General features: G+C 41.0%; 1 protein-coding gene across 3 annotated transcripts; it reads right to left on the reverse strand.

The window, feature by feature from the left end:
- Positions 1-936: 936 nt before the first annotated feature.
- VSIG1 (V-set and immunoglobulin domain containing 1) lies at positions 937-22,529 on the reverse strand. 3 transcript variants are annotated; one of them, XM_069867687.1, is made up of 8 exons: positions 22,292-22,529; positions 18,864-19,024; positions 13,427-13,534; positions 6,738-6,936; positions 4,545-4,700; positions 3,806-3,925; positions 2,651-2,777; positions 937-1,270 (listed from the first exon to the last, which is right to left on the reverse strand). In XM_069867687.1, exons 1-8 carry the CDS (start codon positions 22,326-22,328, stop codon positions 1,087-1,089), a joined length of 1,092 nt encoding a protein of 363 aa, XP_069723788.1. In that variant the 5' UTR covers positions 22,329-22,529; the 3' UTR covers positions 937-1,086. The 3 variants fall into 3 exon arrangements, with proteins under 3 accessions (XP_069723788.1, XP_069723790.1, XP_069723791.1); XM_069867689.1 differs by lacking the exon at positions 13,427-13,534; XM_069867690.1 differs by lacking the exon at positions 4,545-4,700.
- Positions 22,530-23,805: the final 1,276 nt, after the last annotated feature.

Below are 23,805 nucleotides of genomic sequence, written 5' to 3' on the forward strand. Positions count from 1 at the left end.
TGTTGGGTCTTGGTGTGGATACACTATTCACCTTTCCTCTCAATTCTTTCACCTATAGAAACAGTCAAAGTTATGCTGGGCTAAAGAGACCAGCAGAAAAGTAGCATGAGTTTGTTGCTTAGTGAGTAGGGCAGTTGCTTGGGAATAGATTCAAATCGTCTCAGACAGAGGAAGCATCATCTGAGCTAGTGTGTTGTGTAGTAGACAGTATTCGCTTCCGTGCTTTGAAAACAGCTGTATCTGCGTGTCATGAGGAATCTGTTACTCTGTGTGTGCCTGCTGTAACGAGTCTTGCAAGGGATTTAGATTTCCAGCCCCTGTTGTCTGGAAACCAGTCAATCGATGTCTGAACTGGGTATCTGAATACTAATTCCATTGGACTGAAAACAGAGATGCTGAAACACATAACTCTGGAATGCTGATGCCTTGGGGACTTCAAAGCCAAGAAGGTCGTTGTTAACAAAACGTATTCCACATCAGGTTGCAACAAGGTAAAATTTTCCAGAATCTTTGGGGTCTTTTTTTTGTAGCTTTAAGAGGAGTTCAAACACAAAAGATTTCATTGTTCCGGGTCTTAACATCCCTTTCGGCACTCTGATGACATGGATGAAACTTCTTTTTACTTTGGACATGCAAAATCAGTTCCTTTAAACACTGCCAGGTATTGGCCATGATAATTGTTCTTGATGCACAGGAAACATGAGGTTGGCCACCACTGTTTCTGGAGTAGATGCTGTGGTTCAGAACTGTATGGATACATACAGCATTACCAAGAGTTGACTTGGAAAGCTTTTACTTTGCCAGATGCTTCAGCCCATTTCCTAATTAGTTTTGTAAAATAGGTTGGATAAGTGTGGATGAAAGTCTTTTTATACTTATATTTATGTACAATTGTAACTAGGTAATAAATGGAATTTTGTTTAAAGGCCAAATGTGCATGTGTAACAGACCCTTTTTGATCTCCAGCCCAGTGGTTCACAATACAAATGCCCGTTTTAAGTTTTAGTCGTGCTTCTATGTTAATTCAATGACAATGCTTTTTGTATAAGGGGGTCCAAAGCTGATAAGGAAAACTGTATTAAAACTCTAGGCTATTTCTTCTTTTTCCGCTTCTTGCTTCTCATCATTTCCAGGTGTTCCAGGGGCTGCTGTTTCATCAACACCAGCGTATTCATTTGTTGCGTTGCTTGATGGAACTGTAGTCACAGGAATGTTTTCTTCATTGGGTACCTGAACATACTCTGCATTGGGTTGTTTCTGAGCCATTTCTCTGCAGGAAGACAGATGAGGATTGTGACTTCACATGTTGAAATCCCATCTATACTAGAATCTTTCAAAAGAGCGAGTCTTTGTATTTCTGCTGCTTAAACAGTAACCCCTTTATTATGGATCTGTTCCAAGAACACCTGAAAAGGCTTCTACATTACTGTTTTAAGTGACCTGGTTAGAATAAAGTGAATTTTACTATGTTTAAATGCTAGGCCAGGAAAGCAAAATGGGGAACCAAGTGCTGGCAATCAGTGTCTGAGCAGGGGTGGCAGAACAGACTGCTTAGTGTGAGCTTCCTGAGAAATTCCATGTTGATCTGGTGTCCCGCTCAAGTGCATTAAAAACAGAATGCAGTCAGGAAAGAGCTATGAAAAGGCTGAAATCTAGACAAATATTTTTAGTAACAGTTATGAATTCCATTTATCTAATCAAAAAAATAATAAACAAACCTCTGATATTTAAGCACTTTCATGTGTAAAAAATACCAGATGCTACTGGATTAATTCAGTGTAGTTAGATTTATTAGGAGCTGAGCACAAAAATAGATGTTAATGCTACATCGATTGAAAGCAGAAATCAGGTGCATTAGGGCCTGCCCACTGGTCTAGATTAGCAGAATTCCATATTGATAAGTCTTAGACCTCTGCTACAGGGAAGTGTCCAGATGACATAAGGTCTTTTCCTGGCTTCAGCTGTATGTATTCACTTAGCATTTAACATCATGGGGCTAAATACAATCTGTAAAGCATGTGAGATTATCCCTGTTCTGAAGATTTGGCAAGTTAAGAGAAAAATGAGGAACCAAAGCACAGAGGAAATTACATTTGCAGAGCAGGATCAAAAATGGATCTTCTGGGCTCCGTTCTATTGCCTAAACCTGGCAACTCCTGCCATTTGAGATGCCTTAGAGTATCCCAAACGTGTATCCTGTAATTTCAAATTGCACTGAACTGAGCCTTCTGTGTTTAAATCCAGGAATGTGCAATCCCAACAATAAATATGCTTATGCTACCCTTAGTTGCTCTTCCTTTTTTTAAGTCTTCCACTTGCCAATAGCAGTCACGTTAACTTTTAAGTATTAAAAAACTGGTTTTGCAACTTTTCATTTTTATTTTGTGGTGTTTAAAATACAAATACTTTACTATTTTAGGTACTGCTAAGTGGTAGCTGGTTTTAAATGTGGGGAAGAGAGTAACGGCAGCTTCTGTTAGAAGAGCAACAGCTTAAAAGCCAATATTCTCATTCCAGAAGTTTTCTCAAAACCTGTATTATTTACCCTTCAAAAAATGCCCACAGTAATTACATTTAACTTTAGTTCTGCATTAGCAGCAGAACTTGACAGAAATAATTGTCTTTAAAGGAAGCAAATGGGAACTCTTACTGCATCTCATTGCTTGACGTCTTCTTATTCTTTGCCTTCTTGGTTAAGACCCAGACGATAACACAAATGACAGCAGCTGCCAGAACTGCCCCAATTAACGCTCCAGCAACAATCCCACCATCTGAATCTGGAAAAAAAAGAAGATTACTTGCCTTTTAAAAAAGTCTTATTATAGCAAAAGCCTGTGGAAATTTGAGAGGAGGAGCCTTTAGCAGAGAGAAGGCATTGGATTCAAACAACTAAAAACTGACTGGCAGCTCTGTTTCCAGTAGGGAGGCCAATGATTCTCTAGGAAAGGGAAAACTATGCTTTGATGACCTTTGCTGCCTCCTTTCATGTTGATTAGCTCCCAAGAAACCTTATCTTTATCTAAGGGAAATCCTATCTTTATCTAAGGGAAATGTTAGGCTGTTAACAGTGAGGATAGCTGAAATCATTTGCTCTTCAGTCCTTGGAAACAAATTCTGAAATTCAGGATTCTTTTACCTCTGTATTTCAGCTGAGATGTAAAATGTATGCTCTGATCATTTGTGAGCCCTAATACCTTCTATTTCCTTTTCAGAAAAGCTGCTGTCTCTGGCCTCTGATTTTCAGTTTATAGACCACTGAGTAATAAAGGGACCATTTCAGGGACACCTCTCCTGTCTCGTACAGTGTATACTTGGTTCTTGTTAAGTGTGCTTACGTGAAAAATCTGCATGCAGATGTGGTTGCCCACTGCTTGAGAGCAGTCAGAGTACCGTGTTTTTCCATGGCTGCAATATTCTTAGCTGGGGGTCACATCTACAATGCCTCAGTTCTTGGACTACCACAATTCAGTGATGGTTGTAAGTTCTGGGGCAGAGGGACCTCAGTGGGACTGCTGGCTGGAAGAAATTGCTCTAAACTCAGTGTCTTTTGGTTCTCAGTAAAGGCTTTGCAGTTGGAGCCAAGTTCAGTTCCTGCTCCCAGTTAGAAATGAAGCTGGAGATGTTAAATGAGTTGTCTAGGTCAGTATAAATTCTGGGCACGCCTGGATGAAAGTGCTAGAACTCTCCAAAGCCCATTCTGTTCTTACATGGAAAAAAAAAATGTTTTAAAGATGTTACAGCATTTTTGTGCACTCTGTACCTGTCGTATATCGAATGTGTGATTGCTTTCATGCATTAAACTTACGCTTTGCAGTGAGGTCCAGCTCACAGCTAGTGTTGCCCAGGACGTTGCTGGCTATGCACCGGTAATACCCAGTTTCAAAGGTGGTGAGGTTGCCAATGTAAAGAATGCCAGTGGTTGGATCTGTGACAAAAGAGAACAGATTATCCTTTCTATACTGTGTAGAGGCTAACAGTTTCCTTAGCTTGTAATTCTGAGAGCTTTTAAGAGATTAGAAACTCTGATTATTCATTCCTTTGGGTTTTTTTATTATTCTTTACATTAAAACCATTTGCCTTCCTTGAAAATTACTACAGTGGATTCTGCAGGAGTATATTAGAACATGAGAAGTAGGCTCCTACTTTGCAAATCTCTGTCTGAGGTTTTACCCACATAGGTACGATTGTCAATGTAACTTCACAAATAAAAGTGCAACAGGTACTGAAGGTTTTCAGGATGGAGGTCTCAGCACCTGAATGACAAATTGACTTATTCTGAGTATGAGTTCACTCAAAATTCCAAGGGAATGGAGATGTAAAGGCATGACCATTTCTCCCATTTTAACAACTTAAAGTAATGTCATAGACGACACACAGTTTCTATTAAAACAAATAGAAAAAACATGCTGTGTTTGTCACAGCTACCAGTCGATTTAAATAAGTAAAAATATGATTTTGTGACACTGACTGTCAGAATAGGATAGGCTTTAACCACCATATGTGATACATGGTTCCAGATCTTGATCACAGTATGGGTTACGTACTAAGATGTTCAGTCACAGGCTTGAGGGTGTTCTCATCTACTTTGTACCAGTGGTAAGTAGGGCGAGGGAATCCTTCATCACATTTGCATAAGAGGTAGATTAGATGGCCTTTTTCAGGCGTTCCTTCTATTTTGCAGAACGGTGTTGACGGTTTGACTGTAAAATAACAATGAGAACACATTGTAAGCACATACCCAGGGCTATAAGCCCCCACTTGAGATGGGGAGGGACTTAGAATCATAGAATCATAGAATAACCAGGTTGGAAGAGACCAACCAGATCATCAAGTCCAACCATTCCTATCAAACACTAAACCATGTCCCTTAGCACCTCGTCCACCCATCCCTTAAACACCTCCAGGGAAGGTGACTTTTTACAAAGGTTTGTAGTGATAGGACGAGGGGCAATGGGTATGAACTGGAGAGGGGCAGGCTTAGACTAGACATAAGGAGGAATTTCTTCATGATGAGAGTGATGAGGCCCTGGCCCAGGTTGCCCAGGGAAGCTGTGGCTGCCCCATCCCTGGAGGTGTTCAAGGCCAGGCTGGATGGGCCTTGGGCAGCCTGATCCAATGGGAGGTGTCCCTGCCCATGGCAGGGGTGGAACTGAATGGGCTTTTAAGGTCCCTTCCAATGCAAACTATTCTATGATTCTATGATTCTGCTGTAAGTGAAGAATGGAACCCCATCTACGGAGTTCCATCTGAGGACAGAGCCTTGTGACCAAAGGCACTCCTGTAAGAATTTGAATAATATTGAGTACATGGTCTAGGATACATTTTTATTATCTTTTCTTCCATTTGTATACTAAAAGTTATTATGGAGGTGTTGATATGAAGATTGTAAATTATTTTAATTATAATTAGAGCCAATTGCTATTCATCATAACACTATTCTGCCACATAGAATCATTTTCTTTAGGGAGGCAGTAGGAGCTTTTCCACATAAAGGGAGGTTCAGGGTCTAGTTCTTCAGTATGTTGCAACTGTGGAGGAAAGAAATGGACTACAGTTCTGCTAAAATATGTATCTGTTTTGATAGCATTTCCTCACATTGCACACAGGAGACAATTCTGTCTTGGCTTACACCTGTTATTTTTCATTTCTTACCTATCGATATGCTGCCGTGGTTCTTCAGAGTACCCTCAGTTGAACTATACCAGCACTGAATACATCCTGACATTGTGTGCATAAATGAACAACCTTTCTTGGGTTCATGTGAAAAGTACAATCTCTTACTAAACTGCTCCAAGATTTACTGATTGGGGGATTTTAGATGAGAATTAACAATAGTATTTTGATTTTTTCAGGAATTGAGTTTACACATGTCTTCTTCTTGACTCTGGCAGAGAGGAAAATGATGTTGGAAATCCTCTTCTCATGAGACTTTGATTTGTCATTCTGACCAGGTATGAATTTTCAATATAAAAGTAGTGGTTAGATGAGGTTAGTACAAAAACTTTTATCTTATTAGGTAGTAAAATATCTCATTCCACTGCTTTTCATCTTCTCTGTCCTGCCTATTTGTGGTTGAACTATTGCTTTCTTTCATGCAAAACAGACTTTATACTACTTCCATCCAACAGATACTAAGTTTTGGGGAGTTTTGGGAATGGGGTGAACTGGAACCCTTGGGCTATACTCCTGACTCACCCTAGATTAAAGCAAGTCACCATCACCAACACTAGGTAAAATTAGTAAAGTTTAGTGTTTCCTCGGGCTGGTTTATCCTAAAAGTAACAGCTTCAGAGAGAAGTTGTCACTCCCAGCTAAAAGGGCTTTTTGTTTTAATTGAAGTTAGTATCACATTGCTTTCCAACATGAAAAATGTCATGAGGCTGGGTAATGCCAGCGACCAGCTTACCTGCTTGCATCAGGTAGCTTTTCGAGAGCACAAAGTGAATCTGATGAATGAGATGTGACTGTAGGTCAAGGAATTGTGGCTGCTGAGCAGTGCTGACTCCGCTTTGGCTGGAAGCTAGAGGGCACCCAGGGCTCTGCGTGCTTCCAGAGCCCTTGGAAAAAGCTCTGCTTCAGCTCATCACCAAGCCCTTTCTCTGCATCATGGCCCAAGAGAGCTCAGTTGTCACAGCTCTCTTATTCCCTCTGGTCCTGTGTATTTTGAGCCATGGATTCAGTGTTTCATAATAAGGGCAGGAAGCTGCACTACAGGAACAGAGAGGAAAGGCGCTTACCCAGCACATTGACAATCAATGATTTTTGACTCTGTCCAGCATCACCCTGTGGGCTGAAAACTTCGCAGGTATAGGAACCAGTGTCTGAGGGCTGCATGTTGGAGATTGTTATTGATGCATTCCCTGGATTTGTTGCAGCTGTTATCCTGTTCTTAAACTCTCCGTAGGAGTAAGACTGGCCTCCTGAATAATAATAGATCTGTGATAAAGAATCAGTTGTTAGTTTAATAACAAGACATCTTCCTGCTGCTTTGTTTGGTACTTATAATTGGGATACAGTTGGTTAAGCCAAGCAATATCTTGCCCCTCACCCAAGAAAGGAGAGATGCAAACATGGTACATTTGAATATATATTTCTGATAGTTCTTAAAAGACAAGCTTTTCAGAAATTAGATTCTTTTAATTGTGTAACTGGACAGTAGCTAGTTCTTTGTGGGTACTCCAGTTGCAGACTGATGCATTTGTGGAAACAAAGGTGACACCATTCTCTATCACATGACAATTCTGTGACAAAATGCTGTCACTCACAATGAATTGTGGTTCTAATTGAAATATGATAGTTTGTGATATCATTACTGAGCGACTCAGTAGATGATTGTGACAAGAATGGGCCTTTTTAATTTGATGTGGTAAGTGTTTTTAAAGTGCACCATCTTGACTGTTAAAAAAATACAAAAGAAATCTGCTGAGCTTCTCTTGAAAAAATAAGCTTTTTATGTTATCAAGCAAATTATGAGCAGCTCTAGTGAAGCTGATGATTTACCAGTGTGAAAAATGGATGGCTCCAGAGTTTTCCAAAGACAGAAATGAGCAAACAGAGAACTGAAAGGAATCAACAAGGCATCAGTCTAAGCAAACAAGGTGCCTGATCTGTTGGCAGTAAATTTGGAAGCAATAAAAATGCAGTAGGAGAACACCAGCAGAATCATCACAGATGCAGTTAGAGCAGCCGCGCTGTTCTTGTTTGTGTAATCAGGGTCAGTGTCATGGACTATCCTGGGTTTTTTGAGTTTATACCACAGGTGGGAGACAAGAATACTGTTAGCCTCAGGGCTTGGAGAAAGGATCCAGAAGTTCAGCTTTTACTAAACAGTAAAAAAAGTTTTGCGGAATTGTAGATGTAGTCAATGTCTCTAATGAATGCAACGTTTCCTCCCAAATGAAGATTTACTGCTTAATGTTGACTGATTTCACTTACTTGAGTAGCATCAGCTGTACTTAACAGCACTGTAGGAATAGAATTGTCTTGTAAGCTCAAACCTGCTGTCTGTTGACTGAAAGGAGAGGTTGAATTGGTTCATTGTGGAGCCTGACTGGTTGTCTGAGACTTGGGCTTTGAGTCTGTTTGGGAACTGCAGTATCTCACCTGCTCTGGGTAAGTATAATAGTTTTCAAGGAGTACACATGCTTTGTCCAGTCTAGCTCTGCTGGGAAACCAAGATCTGAAAGAACAAAGCTAATGTGGAAAACTATGGATTGTTAATTATTTTTGTCAGATGTTAATGACAGTGTTGGGTTAAAGTGATAGTGTTTGGGATAAACACTATGTTCACCAGTGCCTACCTGCACAAACTCCATTGTCCAGGCAAAGGGAACAGTTCCAGCATACTCAGTCATCTTTAAGAATGAGCGAGACATAACCAGATAGAACTACAGGTTGAGACCCAAAGAGATCTCATGTTGTTCCTATTGATGGTATTCCAGAATCAACAGTGTAAATGTATCGAAGTTGGACTGACAGCGTGTTTTTTAATGAGAATAACTGGAAAATACTTGTAGGAAAAAGCTCCTTAAACTCCTGTGAAATACCATTCACACTTGACTACTATAAAAATTTCCTTTTGGTCAAAGTTCCTTGCCTTTAGGAACACTACACATCCCCAGGCAAGAAGTATGATTTGCTTTACTTTGCAGATCAACTGATTGCATTTTGAATAAAGAATATTTATTCTTAATTCTATTTGTCCACCCCGATACTGTGTTGACAAAAGTCTTTAAGCAACGTTATCTGAAAGCCTTTATTAACTTAAGGCAAGCTACACCCCAAAACTGCCAGAGCACAGCTGGTTTATGAAAAGATAAGGCTTTGAAATGAAGGTCAGAACTCAGACTGCACAGCACCAGCAGCTCCGGTACTGCAGCTTGGCCCCATCCCAAGTGCAATTTTGCCTGCTTTCTAGCCAGACCTTATCTTTCCCTGCCCCAGGATTACAAACACCAAGTACAATTGATGCAGGGCTCTGAATACCCGAGCTACACTACTGCATTGCCAGGATGTGGAAAATTGGTGTTGCAGTGAGGAAGTGTAAGGGGTCCAGGTTAACACAGCAGCAGGTGAGGTTAGGAAGTCTGCTGGGCAGCTGGATGGACCCTCCAGTTTCCATTGTTTGTATTTAAACTGATTTTTTGCTTAGCAAATGTCTAGAGATGCACCTCTGTTGTAAAACTTGAGTCTGGACACACATCCCTGTATTCCCCAAGGAGGGTGAGCATTCAAAATAGCAAATTTTGTTTAAGAAATCTCCCATCTAAAAATGGATCTACCTGTAATTCCAAAACCACACTGGCCACACTTGTCTCATTCTACATTTATCCAGTATGAGCAACAAGAGTGTTATACACTGTTCCTTGCAAGAGTCCAAAGTTACAAAAACTGTGATGACTGATTTCAGCCTCCTCTTAAGCTGACATTCCTATATAGATCTCAGCAATGATGAGCTGGATTTACATCTCCTCTCCATCAGCTGCGTCTGTTTGAGTGGGGCAGGGAAAGAGGTTTCATCAGCTCTTCCCACTAATGTGAAATGAAGTCGCACAATGACTTAAATGAAGTAATGCATGGCAGCAGCTTGTCGTGAGAGGCAGGGCCATTATAGCCTACTAAAAGGCCTAATTACTGGGAAAAAAAAGGAGCTAAATTCTACTGAGTCTATCTCAAAGCGATGTGGGATTTATGTAAGAGTGAACAGTAGCAGAAGCTGCCCGCTGAGTGCTAGCGGAGCTGTAGCACATGTTCCTGGGAAATAGGACTGGTACCACCACGAGTCTTAAATGCAGTCAGGGTATGCCAAAAACATTATACAGAGGAGCAAATGCTCCTGGGTATATGATCTGAAGTCAGGGTGAATTATATCTCTAATCCCTCATCCAAGACCCTGAAAAATGATTCCCCTGTGTTCTCTCTTCCTGTCTGAATGTATGCGGAGAAAATATTTTGTGTACACTGTTAAATCCGAGGCAGGTGTCAACACAGCAGAGAATATTTGTTCTCTTCATGGATTTAAACAGAATCTTTCTTGGTTGTTTTTTTCAACTATGAAAATAGAGGCAATGGAACATCTTAAGGAAACACATTCAGTTCTTCTGCAGGCTCCTGCCCGCTCTCTGTTGTTCTGCTCCTGCGTGATGCTTATCTCACCAGCTCTGGAGTTCCTTGCCTGAAGGAAGGGGGTAAACACCAAAAAGGCTGAGTAATTGTGATTAATTACTGAGGGCATATCTTGTCCCAGAGGTGTGATTGGGTTGTGTACACAGGAAATTTCATTTAAGAGGAACATGTTTCAATTAATTGGCTGTGAATTCATAGCCCATTTTAAATAATATGCTCAAATTGGGTTTTTTAAACCTTTGTTCAAAGTGGTTTTATACTGCCCTTGAAAAGCCTGTGTTTGTATCTTTCAAAAAGCTGAAATGAAAATATTGGAAAAAATGTTTCCGTTCTTTTCAAAAGTAAACTTTTTTTTTCAGTTGAAGATATAGAAGAATTTTTATTTTGGGGCAACAGAAAGCTAATGTTCCCTCCTACTACAGATACACATCTCATTGACATTTCTCTCATTTTTACCTAAAATGTCTGTCTGGGAAAATGGTAAATTTAGTGAATGGTAGACTTTTCCTGGAAGCCTTTTTAATTTGATGTGACAAGTGTATTTAAAGTGCAACATCTTGAATGTAAAAAAAAAAAAAAAAAAAGAAAAAGAAAAAAAAGAAAGAAATCTGCTGTGCTTCTCTTGAAAAAATAAGCTTTTTATGCCCTCAAGCAAATTGTGAGCAGCTCTAGTGAAGTTGATTATTTACCAGAGTAAAAACAGTATTGAGGATGCAACAATGGTCAGTACTTCTCATTACCAGTTAGTTTAATCATCCAAGTTTTTATATAATGGTGCCTTTTCACATTTCATAGGAGCAGCTGCCTGGGCTGACTAGTAAAACAACTGACAGAAAAACAAGTGGAGATTAGCACTCCTAAAATTGCTGTCCATAGTAACTCCACAGTCTGAAAAAACGGTTTCTGCAAAACAGGTAAGTTGGCTAGAAAACATCTCCCTGGCCTTAGAAAGTGCAGCAGTTTGGTTGGTTGTTTAACCTGGGGGCCAGGCAGTGCCTAAATCAGCAGCCGTCCTCTCCTTTCTAAGGCAGTGGTGTAATTAGTCTGCATTTCCACAGCCACAGTGTCTGCTGCAACCACGAAAAGGGTATGGGCTCCTAGACTTCCAAGGCAGTTGAGTCAATTATTCATGTACCTGTCTGGGGAAGCTGGGTTACAAACAGAACAGAGAGTTAGGAATGATCATACTCATTTGGAAGAGAGCCTTGGTAATCTCGATGCTTTCCACATGCTGGAGACAAGATTACTTGTTGCCAGTTCTGACGGATCTGGTAATGAAATCACATGTCCTTTTCTTCTTCTGTAACCTGACTTGTGGGAAGGCTCCTCCATTTCTAGTGTGATAGTGAGGAAAGTATTTGCCTGAAGAGGAAGCAGTTGGCAGAGCGAGTGCTGAGTTGAGGCTTTTCAGAGGCTGCCAGATGTTTAGCAAAGAGTGAGGAACCCACCTACAGGTTTTCTTTTTACAATTTCTATAGAAAGATCTTCCATCAGGAGTAGGAGGGGGGGGTGTGAAAAAGCAGGCAGTAAATTAGAAGAAACCTGCCTCCATCTGCTTCCTTTCTTCTTGAGGCAGGACAAATACATACTAGGATTTGCATAATTATGTATCTTTCAAATGTCTTCGGATGGACTCATTTGTCCAGGTCAATATTCCTCCAGCCTCCTTTCTACTAGTGTCATTGTGTCACATTGCTGTACGTGCCTTGTACATCTGGATATCAGAACTGTAAGGTGGGATGTACTTGAAGATGTGTTACAAAATGTTCCGCTCAATCTCCATAGTCTTAATTTCCTGACTGGGGGGCAGTTTCAGGACATAACTTCTTTTTCAGTACCTGCCTTCCCTCCTCCAGCCACTGCTCACTTCCCCTCCCCAGCAGATGCAAAGATGATGATCCTGTTTGATGATATTCCTCTAGGCTGTGTATTCAGCATCTGATTCACAGTCTTTGCCTGGAGAGCTGTAAAGCTCAGGCATTCGGAGGGCACTGTCATTGGGTTGTTTCATCACTTTCTATCTGACATTTCCTGAAGCTACTAGAAAAAGAACCGTTAAAGTCTCCTTCTCCACAAAAAATGCAAAGGAGGATTTTAACAGCTTCACTGGTTTGATATCATGATCTCTTTTTGATTCTGAGTACAGACAGAATTTATAAAATAGCAAGGGAAAAAAATGTTCATCACTCCCTTAATCATCTTACCATCTAATTAGAGAACAAATGCCGCACGCTCAAAGTGTCAATTAAAGCCTGAGGCTTGGATTCTGAGCTTGGCTAGATAGAAAGCGAATTTTCACATGTGCGTTGGTTTCTTTGACGTGTGTCCTGTGCCTGCGTCTGGCCCCAAATCCCCTTTTTCATCCACAGCTGCTTTTCACACGTTTTTGTTGGAACTCTGCTCTGCCATACTCTAGGGTTATTGTGTCCTACGTGACTGGGATTTTTGCATGGGTAACTGAGGATGTTAATAATGTCTAGAAGCCGCTTGTCACAATTGCAAATTGGTAGCAGAAGAGAAGGATGGATGGCAGAAGCCTTTAAAGCATTAATAATTTCAGCAGATTTTACTGGTGCAAAATGCTTTTGAGGAGCAGCTCTTTCAAGTTCTCACAGTATCATTCTTGTGGCTGAACTATTAGTGACTAATTTCTATGGTGCATCGAGCACGAACATGCTTTCTCAGTGGTTTTGGTGTAGCTGCTCTGCAGCAGTTATTATTAGACCTTCTTTACACTGGGTTGTATCCTGTACCTCATGGTGAGACAGGAATCTCACTGCACTCAGAGAGTTTGGAATAGATTATGGCCAGGACATTGAGCTGACAGCTGGGAGGAAGCCAGTTCAGCAGTCAGTTCTGTTGTATCCATCACATCTCAAAATGTTATTATAGTCTAGAAAGAGTTCCAGATGAGGAGGTTTTGCTATGTAAATATGCAGCCCCAAATTCGGGCTATCCAGGCTTGCTCACATTCAGCCCAGAGGCTCCTGGTGTGTGGGCAAGCCTTTCAGATACCCTTTGGGTAGAGTATTCCTGAAGATGCTAGTTCAGCCACCTAGAATAGCTGTGGGGAAAAAAAACCAACAGCTACATCCAAAGATAAATAAAACCAATAAAAAATAGGGTGAGTTAAAAATTCTGAGTGATGCATCTGATTCAGCTTATCTCAGATATGTGCTGGTTTTAAGATTTTAATCCAGAACATGGTTACAGGTCTCACAAAAACATAAATCTAGTAGAAGTAGTAGAAGCCCTTTAGCTCTTTTTTTTCACCTTCAGATTGTGGGTATTTTTTTCTTACCTTGTATCTCCAGCTACATCTTCCCCGTGCATCTGTCACATACACCATCTTTTGACAATGACTGACTGACTTTTCATCCATACTCAGAATACCATGACACGGGGAACTCTGTATTTGAGTAAAAATGTGCTGATCTGAGAGTTAAATGAGACTTTAAGTGTTCCCCCAAAATCAAAGAGCCTCTTCTCAACACAGCTCCCCAACAGTTACCATCAGTGCTGTTCACAAGTACAGGTGTCCCTGTCCATCACAGGGGGGTTGGAACTGGATGATCTTTAAGGTCTCTTCCAACTCAAATGATTCTATGATTCTATGATTCTATGATTCTATGATTCTATGATTCTATGATTCTATGATTCTATGATTCTATGATTCTATGATTCTATGCCTCGTGTTTGGCAGATTTTGAAGATGCCTCAAGCCCTTATCAAAAGTGAGATGGGATACAATCTTATTTCTAAGTTTTACCTAAAATTAGGCAAACTAAACTGAATGTTTGGTCCCAACACATCAGTTACAACCTGATCATTTTCTACTTGTCTCTACTTTCCTTTCTGTTCTCTCTATTGGCTGCTTCAGTGTATCAGCGTGTTTTATCTTCTCCCTGCAGCCTGTCACCCTGGTGCCAGCGATAACCGTGGGCGTCCCACAGTAACTCCATTGACATCCAGGGAGTGGGTCACTCGGACTTGGTCACAGCGAGTGGCCTGGGCTGGAGGCTCAAGGTGTGGCCCTGGGGAGGTCCAGGACTTGTACTCGGCTTTCCGAGGCTGTAGCCGTGCCTGTGCAGAGTTAACAGCAGGCTTCAATCTTTCAAACATTTACTTAGGTGCTTCACGCTGAGGCCAGCCGAGTGACTCAGAGAATGAAGTCAAGCACAGATATAGCTCTTTGCAGGGGCTGAGACTTCACCTCATGAACCAGGCCAGGCTGTGATGTGCTCTTACCCTGGGTGAGCTGAATGAGTAGTGTTTGCCCTAGTTTGTCTGTAGGTGACACAGAGATAGTTCAGTACTGGAAAGTTCTCAAGGTCCTTGGCTGGGAGTTACTATTTAAAAATTAAATTTATTATTAAAATTGTGTTGCTAAGGGGTAAATGGCAAGAAGAAAAAATTAAGAATATGTATGTCATCCTGTTTTCCATGAGTCGATATTTACCTTATTTAGTTTAAATGAGGGGAATTACTTCCACTGGATAAACTTCTCAGGAAAAGAGTTGAGTTAAGCTCCAATTAGTAATAAGATTTCGATTCACACACTATACGTAGCCACGCTGTCTTCAAAACAGTGCTGTGAACACCTGCCTTTCTGCTGTTTGCTGCTTCCCTTTTCATCACACTGTCTGTGAACAGCCTGCTTGAGGTATTTCACCCTTTTTGGTGTAACTGCCATGACTTTTAACTGTCAAGCACCTGCACCAGTGTTGTGTAAGGTGGGCAATGCAGAACAGGATGCGAGAACACCAGAACAAACAGCAGAAAACACCAGCCAGCTTCCCAGAGCTGGTGCTGGGAGGCAGACTTGCATCAGGTCTGCAGAGTAATGCACAGCACTGCCTCACCTTGAAGCAAGGTAAAATCTGCTGCTGGATACTCTAAGGCATTAAATTAACACTGGCACCCATCCTCATCCTGATCTTATTGATTTCATTCTGGACAGGACTGTGCCTGAGCTGATGTAGCTCAAAACACTGCAAAATCTGTAATGTAAGTTGCAGTGTAAAATACTGACTTTCTTATTAGGAAGGGTACCTATGGCCTCAGTGCTCATTAAATATTATGTCTTAAAATCTAGTAATTTAGGGCTCACGTTCATTAATGCTTCAAGCCAAAAGCATCTTAATGACATAAATTTGCCTTAATTAATTCTAATGTTTTACTGTTTGCTCCATTATTTGCTACCACTGTAGAGAGAAAGGGCCATATTTCCTATTGTGTAAATAAACATTATTTCAAGGCCAGGGTAGATGGGTTCTTGACCAGGCTGGTCCAGTGGGAGGTGGCCCTGCCCATTGCAGGGGGGTTGGAACTGGATGATCTTTAAGGTCCCTTCCAACCCAAACTATACTATGATTCTTTATTAGAATCACGATTCCACACCCCACCCCCGAGTGGTTAGACTCCTGTCTTCAAAATATTTGACAGGACTTTTCTACTTTAAAGAATGGAAGTTGAAAATGTTATCCAGTTACTGAAAAAAAAAGGCAATCAGCAAACTTTTTCAGGGACAGTACATGCTGCACATAAGGAAGTGTTTGCTTCTGTGTTTATTCATTTATTTATTTATTACTGACATTTTAGAAGAATCTTAATAGCTCATAAAATGAAATTGTTTTATTCCATTTAAAATGCATGCTACTGTTCTAGTGTTCAGTATATTTTTGACTTGCATTTTAGTATTCTTTAATCGAAACAATTAAAGCCAAAGCTGGCATGTCTCCATTGGCGTGCATATATTTCCTACTTGGAACAAAATGTGAAACTTAGCTGCAGCTACGTGCCAAGCGACCAGGGCAAAGCCAGGTTTGTAGAAAGAGAGATTATGTTTTGTTTAAACTTGTGGGAGTAAAACACACATGGTTTCGGGCCCTCTGTCCTTCCTGAAGCTCAGAAAAGTCACCAGACTGAAATAGAAGTAGCAACCTCCTTTGCTGTGAGTTCAGAGGGAGACTGAAAATCCAATTTCATGTTCAGCTGTAATTTTTTGAATCATATTTTCCCCAAGCAGGCACAGTCCTTTCTCCCCAGTGTTTTCATTACAAGGATTTTATTGTGAATAGATTCAAAATGGTACCATGTTGTGGAACGACGATACAGAGTCAAGCACTACAGGACTGAATGGGCTGCTAGAAGCATTTCTACCCTCTGGACACACCAGCAGGCTCAGAAGAGCCAAGGGTATCCTCCTGGTCTCGCCGAGTGTGCCAGCTGAGGATAACTGGCACTGCGGCGAAAGGGAATTTTACCTTAGTGTTCAAGGAGAGCAGGATTAGTCACTAATCTGTGGTCTTCCCAGATTTAACTGACTTTATGTAATGAACATGCAAATCATTCCTTAAAAATGCTTGTGTGTTTTGATGTGAAAGTGAATTTACCGTGAAATTGGTTCCAAATAGGGAGGAAACGGGCCTTGGGCAGCCTGATCTAGTGGGAGGTGTCCCTGCCCATGGCAGGGGGGTTGGAACTGGATGATCTTTAAGGTCCCTTCCCACCCAAACTATTCTATGACTCCATGAAAACTAGATGTTTTTTTTCCTAGTAGTGTTTCTTATGGTCCTTACAGGCACAGATTTCCCATTGCCTGCAGTGGGAGCTGCAGAAACCGTGCATGAGTGCTGAAGGGATTGATCTGTAAGGTTCCCCTGACATTTGGTAGCCTCACATCAGTTCTTGCTGAGCATACTCTGAACCACCCACAGTATTTTCTGATTATAATCCTCTGGGGGTATTTTCTCATTGGTCACAGTTTACAAATGTTTTTCCTCTCCTGGATCTCTTGAGACTGTCTGATTCTCCCTCTAAAATACTTGCAACTCCAATCTGCTTATTTCTTTCGGTTGTGAACATAAAGTATCTTGCATTTAATGTCTTGCAACATGGAAAATCTGACACAAGTAAAAGAGAGAGACTAACCAAATCTGGAGATCCTGTCTCAGTGCTGTACTTACCACCTGAACAAGTAAGTACAATTTTATTATGCAATGTAATGTAGTGGATATAATATATGGTACAGCTTCCTTAAGAAACCTGCAGCTACCGCCCTTTCCTGAATAATTCTTCATTTAATACAATAGTTTTGACTTGAAAAAAACAATCAATGAGTAACAACTACTCATACAATTAGTCAGGCAAGGTGTGGGTCTGGCATTCAGCTAGAATGAGAATTTGGGATGGGCCCGGTGTACTTAGCACTGACACAGTCTTTATCTGTGGCTATGAGACACCGCAGGAAGGCGAGCAGTTCTGTCCCACATTAAGAGGCTGTTTCTTACAAACTGGCTGTTGCTGTTCAGTGCCAAATATGTTACATACAATGAATTCTGCAAATTGCAGGCAGTCTAATTCTGCTATAACTGATAAACCAAACAGAAGGTATAACTCTGTCAGCAATGGTGAGCTTCCTAACATAATGTTATTAGGGAATTGGTGAATGTGATAGGAATATAACTAGTGCAAACTGCGACAGTCTTCTAAGTCTAATCTCTTTACATCAGTTCTCGGGTGTAACACCGGGCAGGAGGACTGAACTTCTAGACAAATAATGTTAGCAGCAGGATAAAAACCTTGGGAGAGGACAATCAGTCCAGCAGGCACAAGCCCAACACCAGGGCATGGAAAAGAAATCAGTCATCTTCAAGGATTCAGTGACGCTTCTAATCAGCGTTTCTTCTCATAAAGGAAGGTGGTGTTGCTTGCTTGGCACCTGTTAGAACTGAGCTGAAGGGAACTCACGCCCTGCATGTTATGCTGGATGTGAGATCCATGAGTTCACTTCCTCACCAAAAAATAGGATTCATAGGTAGTTTTGAAGTCTGGGCAGTAGTGTCAGTACATATAGGAGTTACACATCTCATCCCCGACTCCTCCCAGGCAGCCCAGGCTGCTCTACAAGTCTTTACAGCTGTATGAGAGGCTCAGGCTAGCTGTCTACTGCTTGGTGTCCTTCACAGTCCTGGTGCTGTCTCTGTGCTGATACTGCAACCTACCTCGCGGTCTCTTTAGACTCCTGGGGGAAGTTACTGTTCGGCTGCCTCTTGGGGTCTTGGAAAGGGCAGGGAGCATGTGCCTTTGATCTGTAATTGTGCTGCCACAAAGACACCCATGGGATTCTGTGAAATACCAGCACAAGTTTGCTGTGGCAGATTTCCTGCTCTGACAAATTTCTGGAGATTCCTGCCAAAATACTCGCTGCTCACTTTGCAGTGATAGCCTATTGCTGGGCGGTGCTCCTCTTACTGAGCTGCCCAATAGCCACAACAGCGACTGAGTCAAGGAGCTCTCGTTTGACCCTTCAGTGGGGGAACACATTGTAATAGGCAAGGGCGTCTCGCCAGGAAAGCAGCCTTTACAATGGAAGGAAATACCTGCCAGACAAGAGCGAAGGGAGCTGGAGCACTTGTGTGGTTTGGGACACCTGGTGTTTGCTCTGCTTCACCCTTCCTGTGTGACCTGGAGCAAGTCTGAGCATCTGAATCCCTTCTGTACTTTCTCATAAGTTTCTAAAGGAGTTCAGGCATGCCAGTAGGAATGAATAGCCTAGATAAATGTGCATTTGCCCCTAAATGTCATTGCACCCCGCTCCCTTCTCTTTAGGGTTACCCACCTCACTGATCTATCTGTAGCGAGGATAACACTGTTGAACCTAACAGGATTCTGTGAGGACCGAAGGATATCTTAAATACAACTTCATAGTAATATTAAATAAATAAATATCTTACGGTATGCAGTTGGCTCTCTTTGGCACTGTAAAAACTCCACTGTATAAAGAAATTTCCCAGCGGTTCAGAACTCGTGTAAGTACAGAGGAGGGTTGCGTTTCCGCCTGTAGTGACATTCACTGGCTTCTCGGGGACGGTCACCACAACGCCGCTGACGTGGCCTGTGGGCAGTAAGTGTGGTGAGGAGAGATCAGTGGGATCCAACCCTGAGATCTGTGCAACAGTTAACAAAGAAACCTGTGCGACATGTCCAATCATTCTCCTTGTCAGTAGAGTTTCCCTTGGGCTTTGTGTAGAAATTTGAGTGATAACAAGCTGGGAGTGAGTAAAAGCTAACAAGCGGAGAAATCCCCTGGAATACCTGCGTCCCTTACAACAAATAACATTCTGAAAAAGCAAAGTTCCCAAAACCACACTTGTTCTCGCTTGCAGAGACTTGTCTTCTCACTCAGAGCCCGTGGCAAACAGAACCTTTCCTCTGTACTCGCAGAGCTCTCCTGCACGTTGCGCTCTCACTTACAGCTGTCTCGAGCCCTCTTTTACACCCTTCTTGTCCTTTTTTTCCGCAATTATTCCTTCAATGTCTGACACTCGCTGAGGATCACCTTCTCCTACAGCGTTGTCTCTGTGGACTTGGTGGCACTGTCAGGTTTGCCCCATCTGCAGCCCAGCAGCCTTTCTTTTGCTAATTACTTTGCCTTTGGTTAGTTTTTTTTAGGGCTTACATGCAGGAGCTGTTCTTTTCCAATGCTTTTACACTGGAAACCTCAAACTAAGCTTTTTGGAACTACTTTTACTATGTGGGTTGTAAGAAATCCTGTGATAACTTTATAGACCCTCTCTGTTGTGCTTAAAGCAGAAAGGGAGCAAACATAACTTGTGAGCCCTTTCCCATAATATTCCAATCTGTCTCAGCTACACCACCATGTTAATGAAAGGAATCAGGCACCATCTTACAGTATTTATCTGTTTCTGTCCTCCGTAGCAATGAGGACACACTGCAGCAAGACTAGAGCTGTCAGAAAAATAAGTCTGGATGACAGGGTTTTACTAAATCGTCAAGTCCAGTTTTAAAGCTACTGTCTTAAGATTCTGAATGATAATATATTTCTATTGAATGTAATGGGAAATACAAGTCTCGCTGAACTTTCTGTGTTATAATAATCTTCATGTGCGCTTATTGCATATGTGAATGATGATAGAGGCAAACCATAAAATTTTCTTCTCAATTAAATATATGTGCATCCTAGCTCAGGTGCTGCTTTTGAGAGCTGCACCTGAGCCTCCAGTGATACCAAAAGAGCATTTTGCTCATATTATCAGCTCTATGGAAGAAAATATTGTTTAAAAATGAAATGTAATGTATTTTGACACTTGTAAATATTGCGGATTGCTCAGTTGCTCAAGGTACAAATCTATCTGCACCTAGAGACTGAACTCTTCAGGGTTTGTTTTCCTTGTTTGATGGCTTCAGTAGTAAAAGCTCACTGTAAGGAAGAAGGGAATATTCGACATTGGTGGTAGCCAGGATGAGAACTTGAGGGTTTAAACTATAGCAAGATTTACATTATATGTGCAGACAGTCTCACAGGAATGGCTGGAGATTGACCTAAATGTGTCAAACCTGCCTTGGGGAAAGAGGGGATCCCAGAGCTGGCTGCAAGTCCTGCTTCTCCTGTGCGTTCAGAATAGCTTAATCCTTACTGAGATCTAATATAAAAGCTGTGTAATATTATTTTAGATATCTCAGTTCACTGTTCTCAGCTTTATAAACTGAAGTTGGGCAGAGGATGATAGTTTCTTGCCACAATAGCACTTCCAGGTTTACACTTATTTATTTTCTGGTCTTTGCTAGATTAATGCTATGGTCTTTCAACACCACTTCATTCTACTGAAAACATCCATTTCCCAGTCATCTGCCTCACGTTTTTCCATTATCATTCTCTAGTTTTGGAGTCAGGAGTGCCACAGAGGCTGGCTGTTATAAACTTCTCCAGGAAAAATTAATTTTAGCAGAAATGACTCTACAAAGCATTCTAGTTTCCATGAAGCTGTATATTTTGAAGAAATCTATTTAATTGAAATAGGCTTTGGTCTAGTAAAAATATAAAGCCCAAACCAACCAAATGCCCATTGTCTGGTGAGACTATTTAAAACCATCACTAATTGTAAGGTGGAGCTTTTGACTGAAGATGAAGCAAACTGGCCCCGCAGAACCAGTTCCCCCATCACGGAAGTTAATGGGAGTTTTGCTTTGCATTAGTTCACTGTTGACACTTTCAAACTCATAATCCCATTTCATACATGGTTCAAAAAAAGGGCATGTGTAAGAGGTAACTCAGTGAAAAGGGCTAGTCTGAACAGGACTGTAAAAGTGGTTGATCTGTGTCTTTTACTCATCAATATTACAGTAAGACCATTTCCTTGCTCCAAAGAAAGCCATTGCAGTTAATTGGGGATCGCCCACTTTCACTGAAGTCCCATGCAGTTTTTAATGCTCATGAAGTAAATCCAAGTTTGCTGATCTTTTCCTTGCCCCTACAGGACCCCCAGAACCAGTGGCCCATCAGTACAGACCCACCGCTAGTCTTAAATCCAGAACATTAAATTAAAAGGACATTTTTTTTAAAAGTATCGGTCCTAACAGTGCATTACTTTTCATTTCTAAGGCAAAAATCTGTGGGATTCATGTGTGAGTGAGAGAGGTAACATTGAAACACCAGCAGTAGCTATTTAAAGTATTTCTCTGGCACCCAAACCAGATAATTCCATCTTGAAAAGAAAATGTGGGAATGTAACTTCCATTTTCTTTAGTGGAAGCAGAGTCTGTTCATTGCCATGGTGCAGTAGACTTAAAATGTCTGCTTCTGTATATATTAAAAATAAAGCTTTCCACAATGAGATGTCCTCGAAACATAAAGAATACATAATCTTTAATATACTATGTAATTCCTAGATTCAGTGAAGTATTACATCCTCATCTAACTTCAGGGTAATCCAAAGATTGTTTGCAGGCTTGAAGTTAAGCATTTCCAAAAATTTTTTTGTGGGAGTGGGACAAAAGCATCATTTCCCAGGGCTATTATCAATGGAAGCCAAAAGCCGAATGTGAGAAAACCTTAATGTGAGAAAACCTAACCCTGGAACTCTTGAAAGACCCAAACGCTCTATGTGAGAGCTCTTTGCCTCTTTCCAGCTCTAAAGCAAAGTATTAATTTACCAAAGCTAAAATTCTGTTCTCAAGCAAGCAGCTCTTACCAGTCAGTGGTCAGCTTGCTGGTTTCCACAGGATGGCATAGCGTTAGAGCCATGATTTTCTTTCCATCCTGAAATTAATCTTGAACGTTCTCCAAGTTTACCAGTCAGGTTCACCTTTTCCCTGATTTCCACAATTTCTTTATTCCGGTGCTATTTCAATCAATTCTTACCTGTAAGGATGGCTAGAACTGGAAATATCCTCAGCATCGTTGCAAATATCTTCTTGGCGTTGAGAGAGAAAAGAGACCAGATGCTGCTTCTGACTTCAGCTAAAACTCAACTGTTTTTTTTTTTAACGGTGAGTTTTTGTTTTCCTTATCAGCTGTGTATCAACACGTCAATGAGCTTTGTCATTCCCCTTCTTTATCACATGTGTGCTTTTCTCCGACTACTGGTGTGGCTGTTCTGTTGAAACCATTTTGTGGGGTTTGAGCTACTGAGGGTTTTGTTAATAATAAACCTTTGAATCAGAGAAGCCGAGATTCTCCCTCTTTTATGAGGGCCCAGCAGTATTTGCCTACATAAGTACTTCCACCAAGTGCAAGAAAAGTATTTGTGGAGCTATTTAACAGTCAATCGATTACTGGTGTTGGAGTCAGGCCTCATATGAATAAGGGGTGATCTTTATTTCCTGTTAATTCTATAATTTCTTTTAAAAAATGGTCAGATATTAAAAATGCGGAGATATTATGTTGTTAGTACATTTTCACTTTAAAACATATTTCTCATACAGTTTTGTACAGAGTGATTACACAGGACTCATGGTTGCCTTGAAATTTCTGTATTACTGAAATCAATCAATAGGGTAACTAATTACTGAACTAATCAATAGGGTAACACAACAAAATTAAGATAAAATAAGCATTATCTTCTAAACTGATAATGAAATCTGTTTCACCAGGTTTTAATTTATTATGTTGGATACTACTAATACAAAACATAGTATTAAAGAGAAAACATTGTTTAAAATGACATATAATCTATTTTGATATTGTTAACCATGTAAATATTGCAGATGCATCAGTTGTTACAATATACAAACCTATCTTGACCTAGAGTCTGAACTCTTTGGAGTCTGTTTTCCTTGTTTGATGGCTTCAATACTGAAAGCTCACTATAAGGGTAAGGAAGAAGGGAATAATCTACTAGGATGAGAACTTGAGGGTTTAAACTACAGCAAAATTGAAATATAAAAGGTAAATATATTGAATTTTATTTAAATGTTAATACTTGTGTTAGATGTTGAAAAAGCAGTGGATGAAGGCTAGCACTTGAAGCACTAATCGCAATAACTTGCAGTAAATTACTTTCTCCTTAGTGAATGCAAAACACCTTCTCTAAGTCTCTGAAGCTCATTAGGAACTGAAGGTGCTCAGCTTCTTGAAGGAGCCAGCTTTGCTTTCTTTTATCCCACATCATTTGACCGAGGCCAATTAAAAGCTCCAAGCTGTGATGGGAATAGCTGGTTCTGTGGAGACAGCCATGCATGAGTGAGTCACTGAAGACAGAACAGAGGGCAGCATTGCCTTTTAGATGAGTGACTGCACCTAGGACCAGGACAGTTAAAACGGTCTGGTTTTTTCCACGCTTGTTGAAAACCTGGGTCAATTCATGCCTTGTGTTCCCGTCTTTGCAGTGAGAGGCAAGGGCAGCCACTCTGCCCACGGGGAAGAGTGCAGCTGGG

The sequence above is a fragment of the Phaenicophaeus curvirostris genome, chromosome 13 (assembly GCF_032191515.1).
Source record: "Phaenicophaeus curvirostris isolate KB17595 chromosome 13, BPBGC_Pcur_1.0, whole genome shotgun sequence".
In the NCBI taxonomy this organism is placed as follows: Eukaryota; Metazoa; Chordata; class Aves; order Cuculiformes; family Cuculidae; genus Phaenicophaeus; species Phaenicophaeus curvirostris.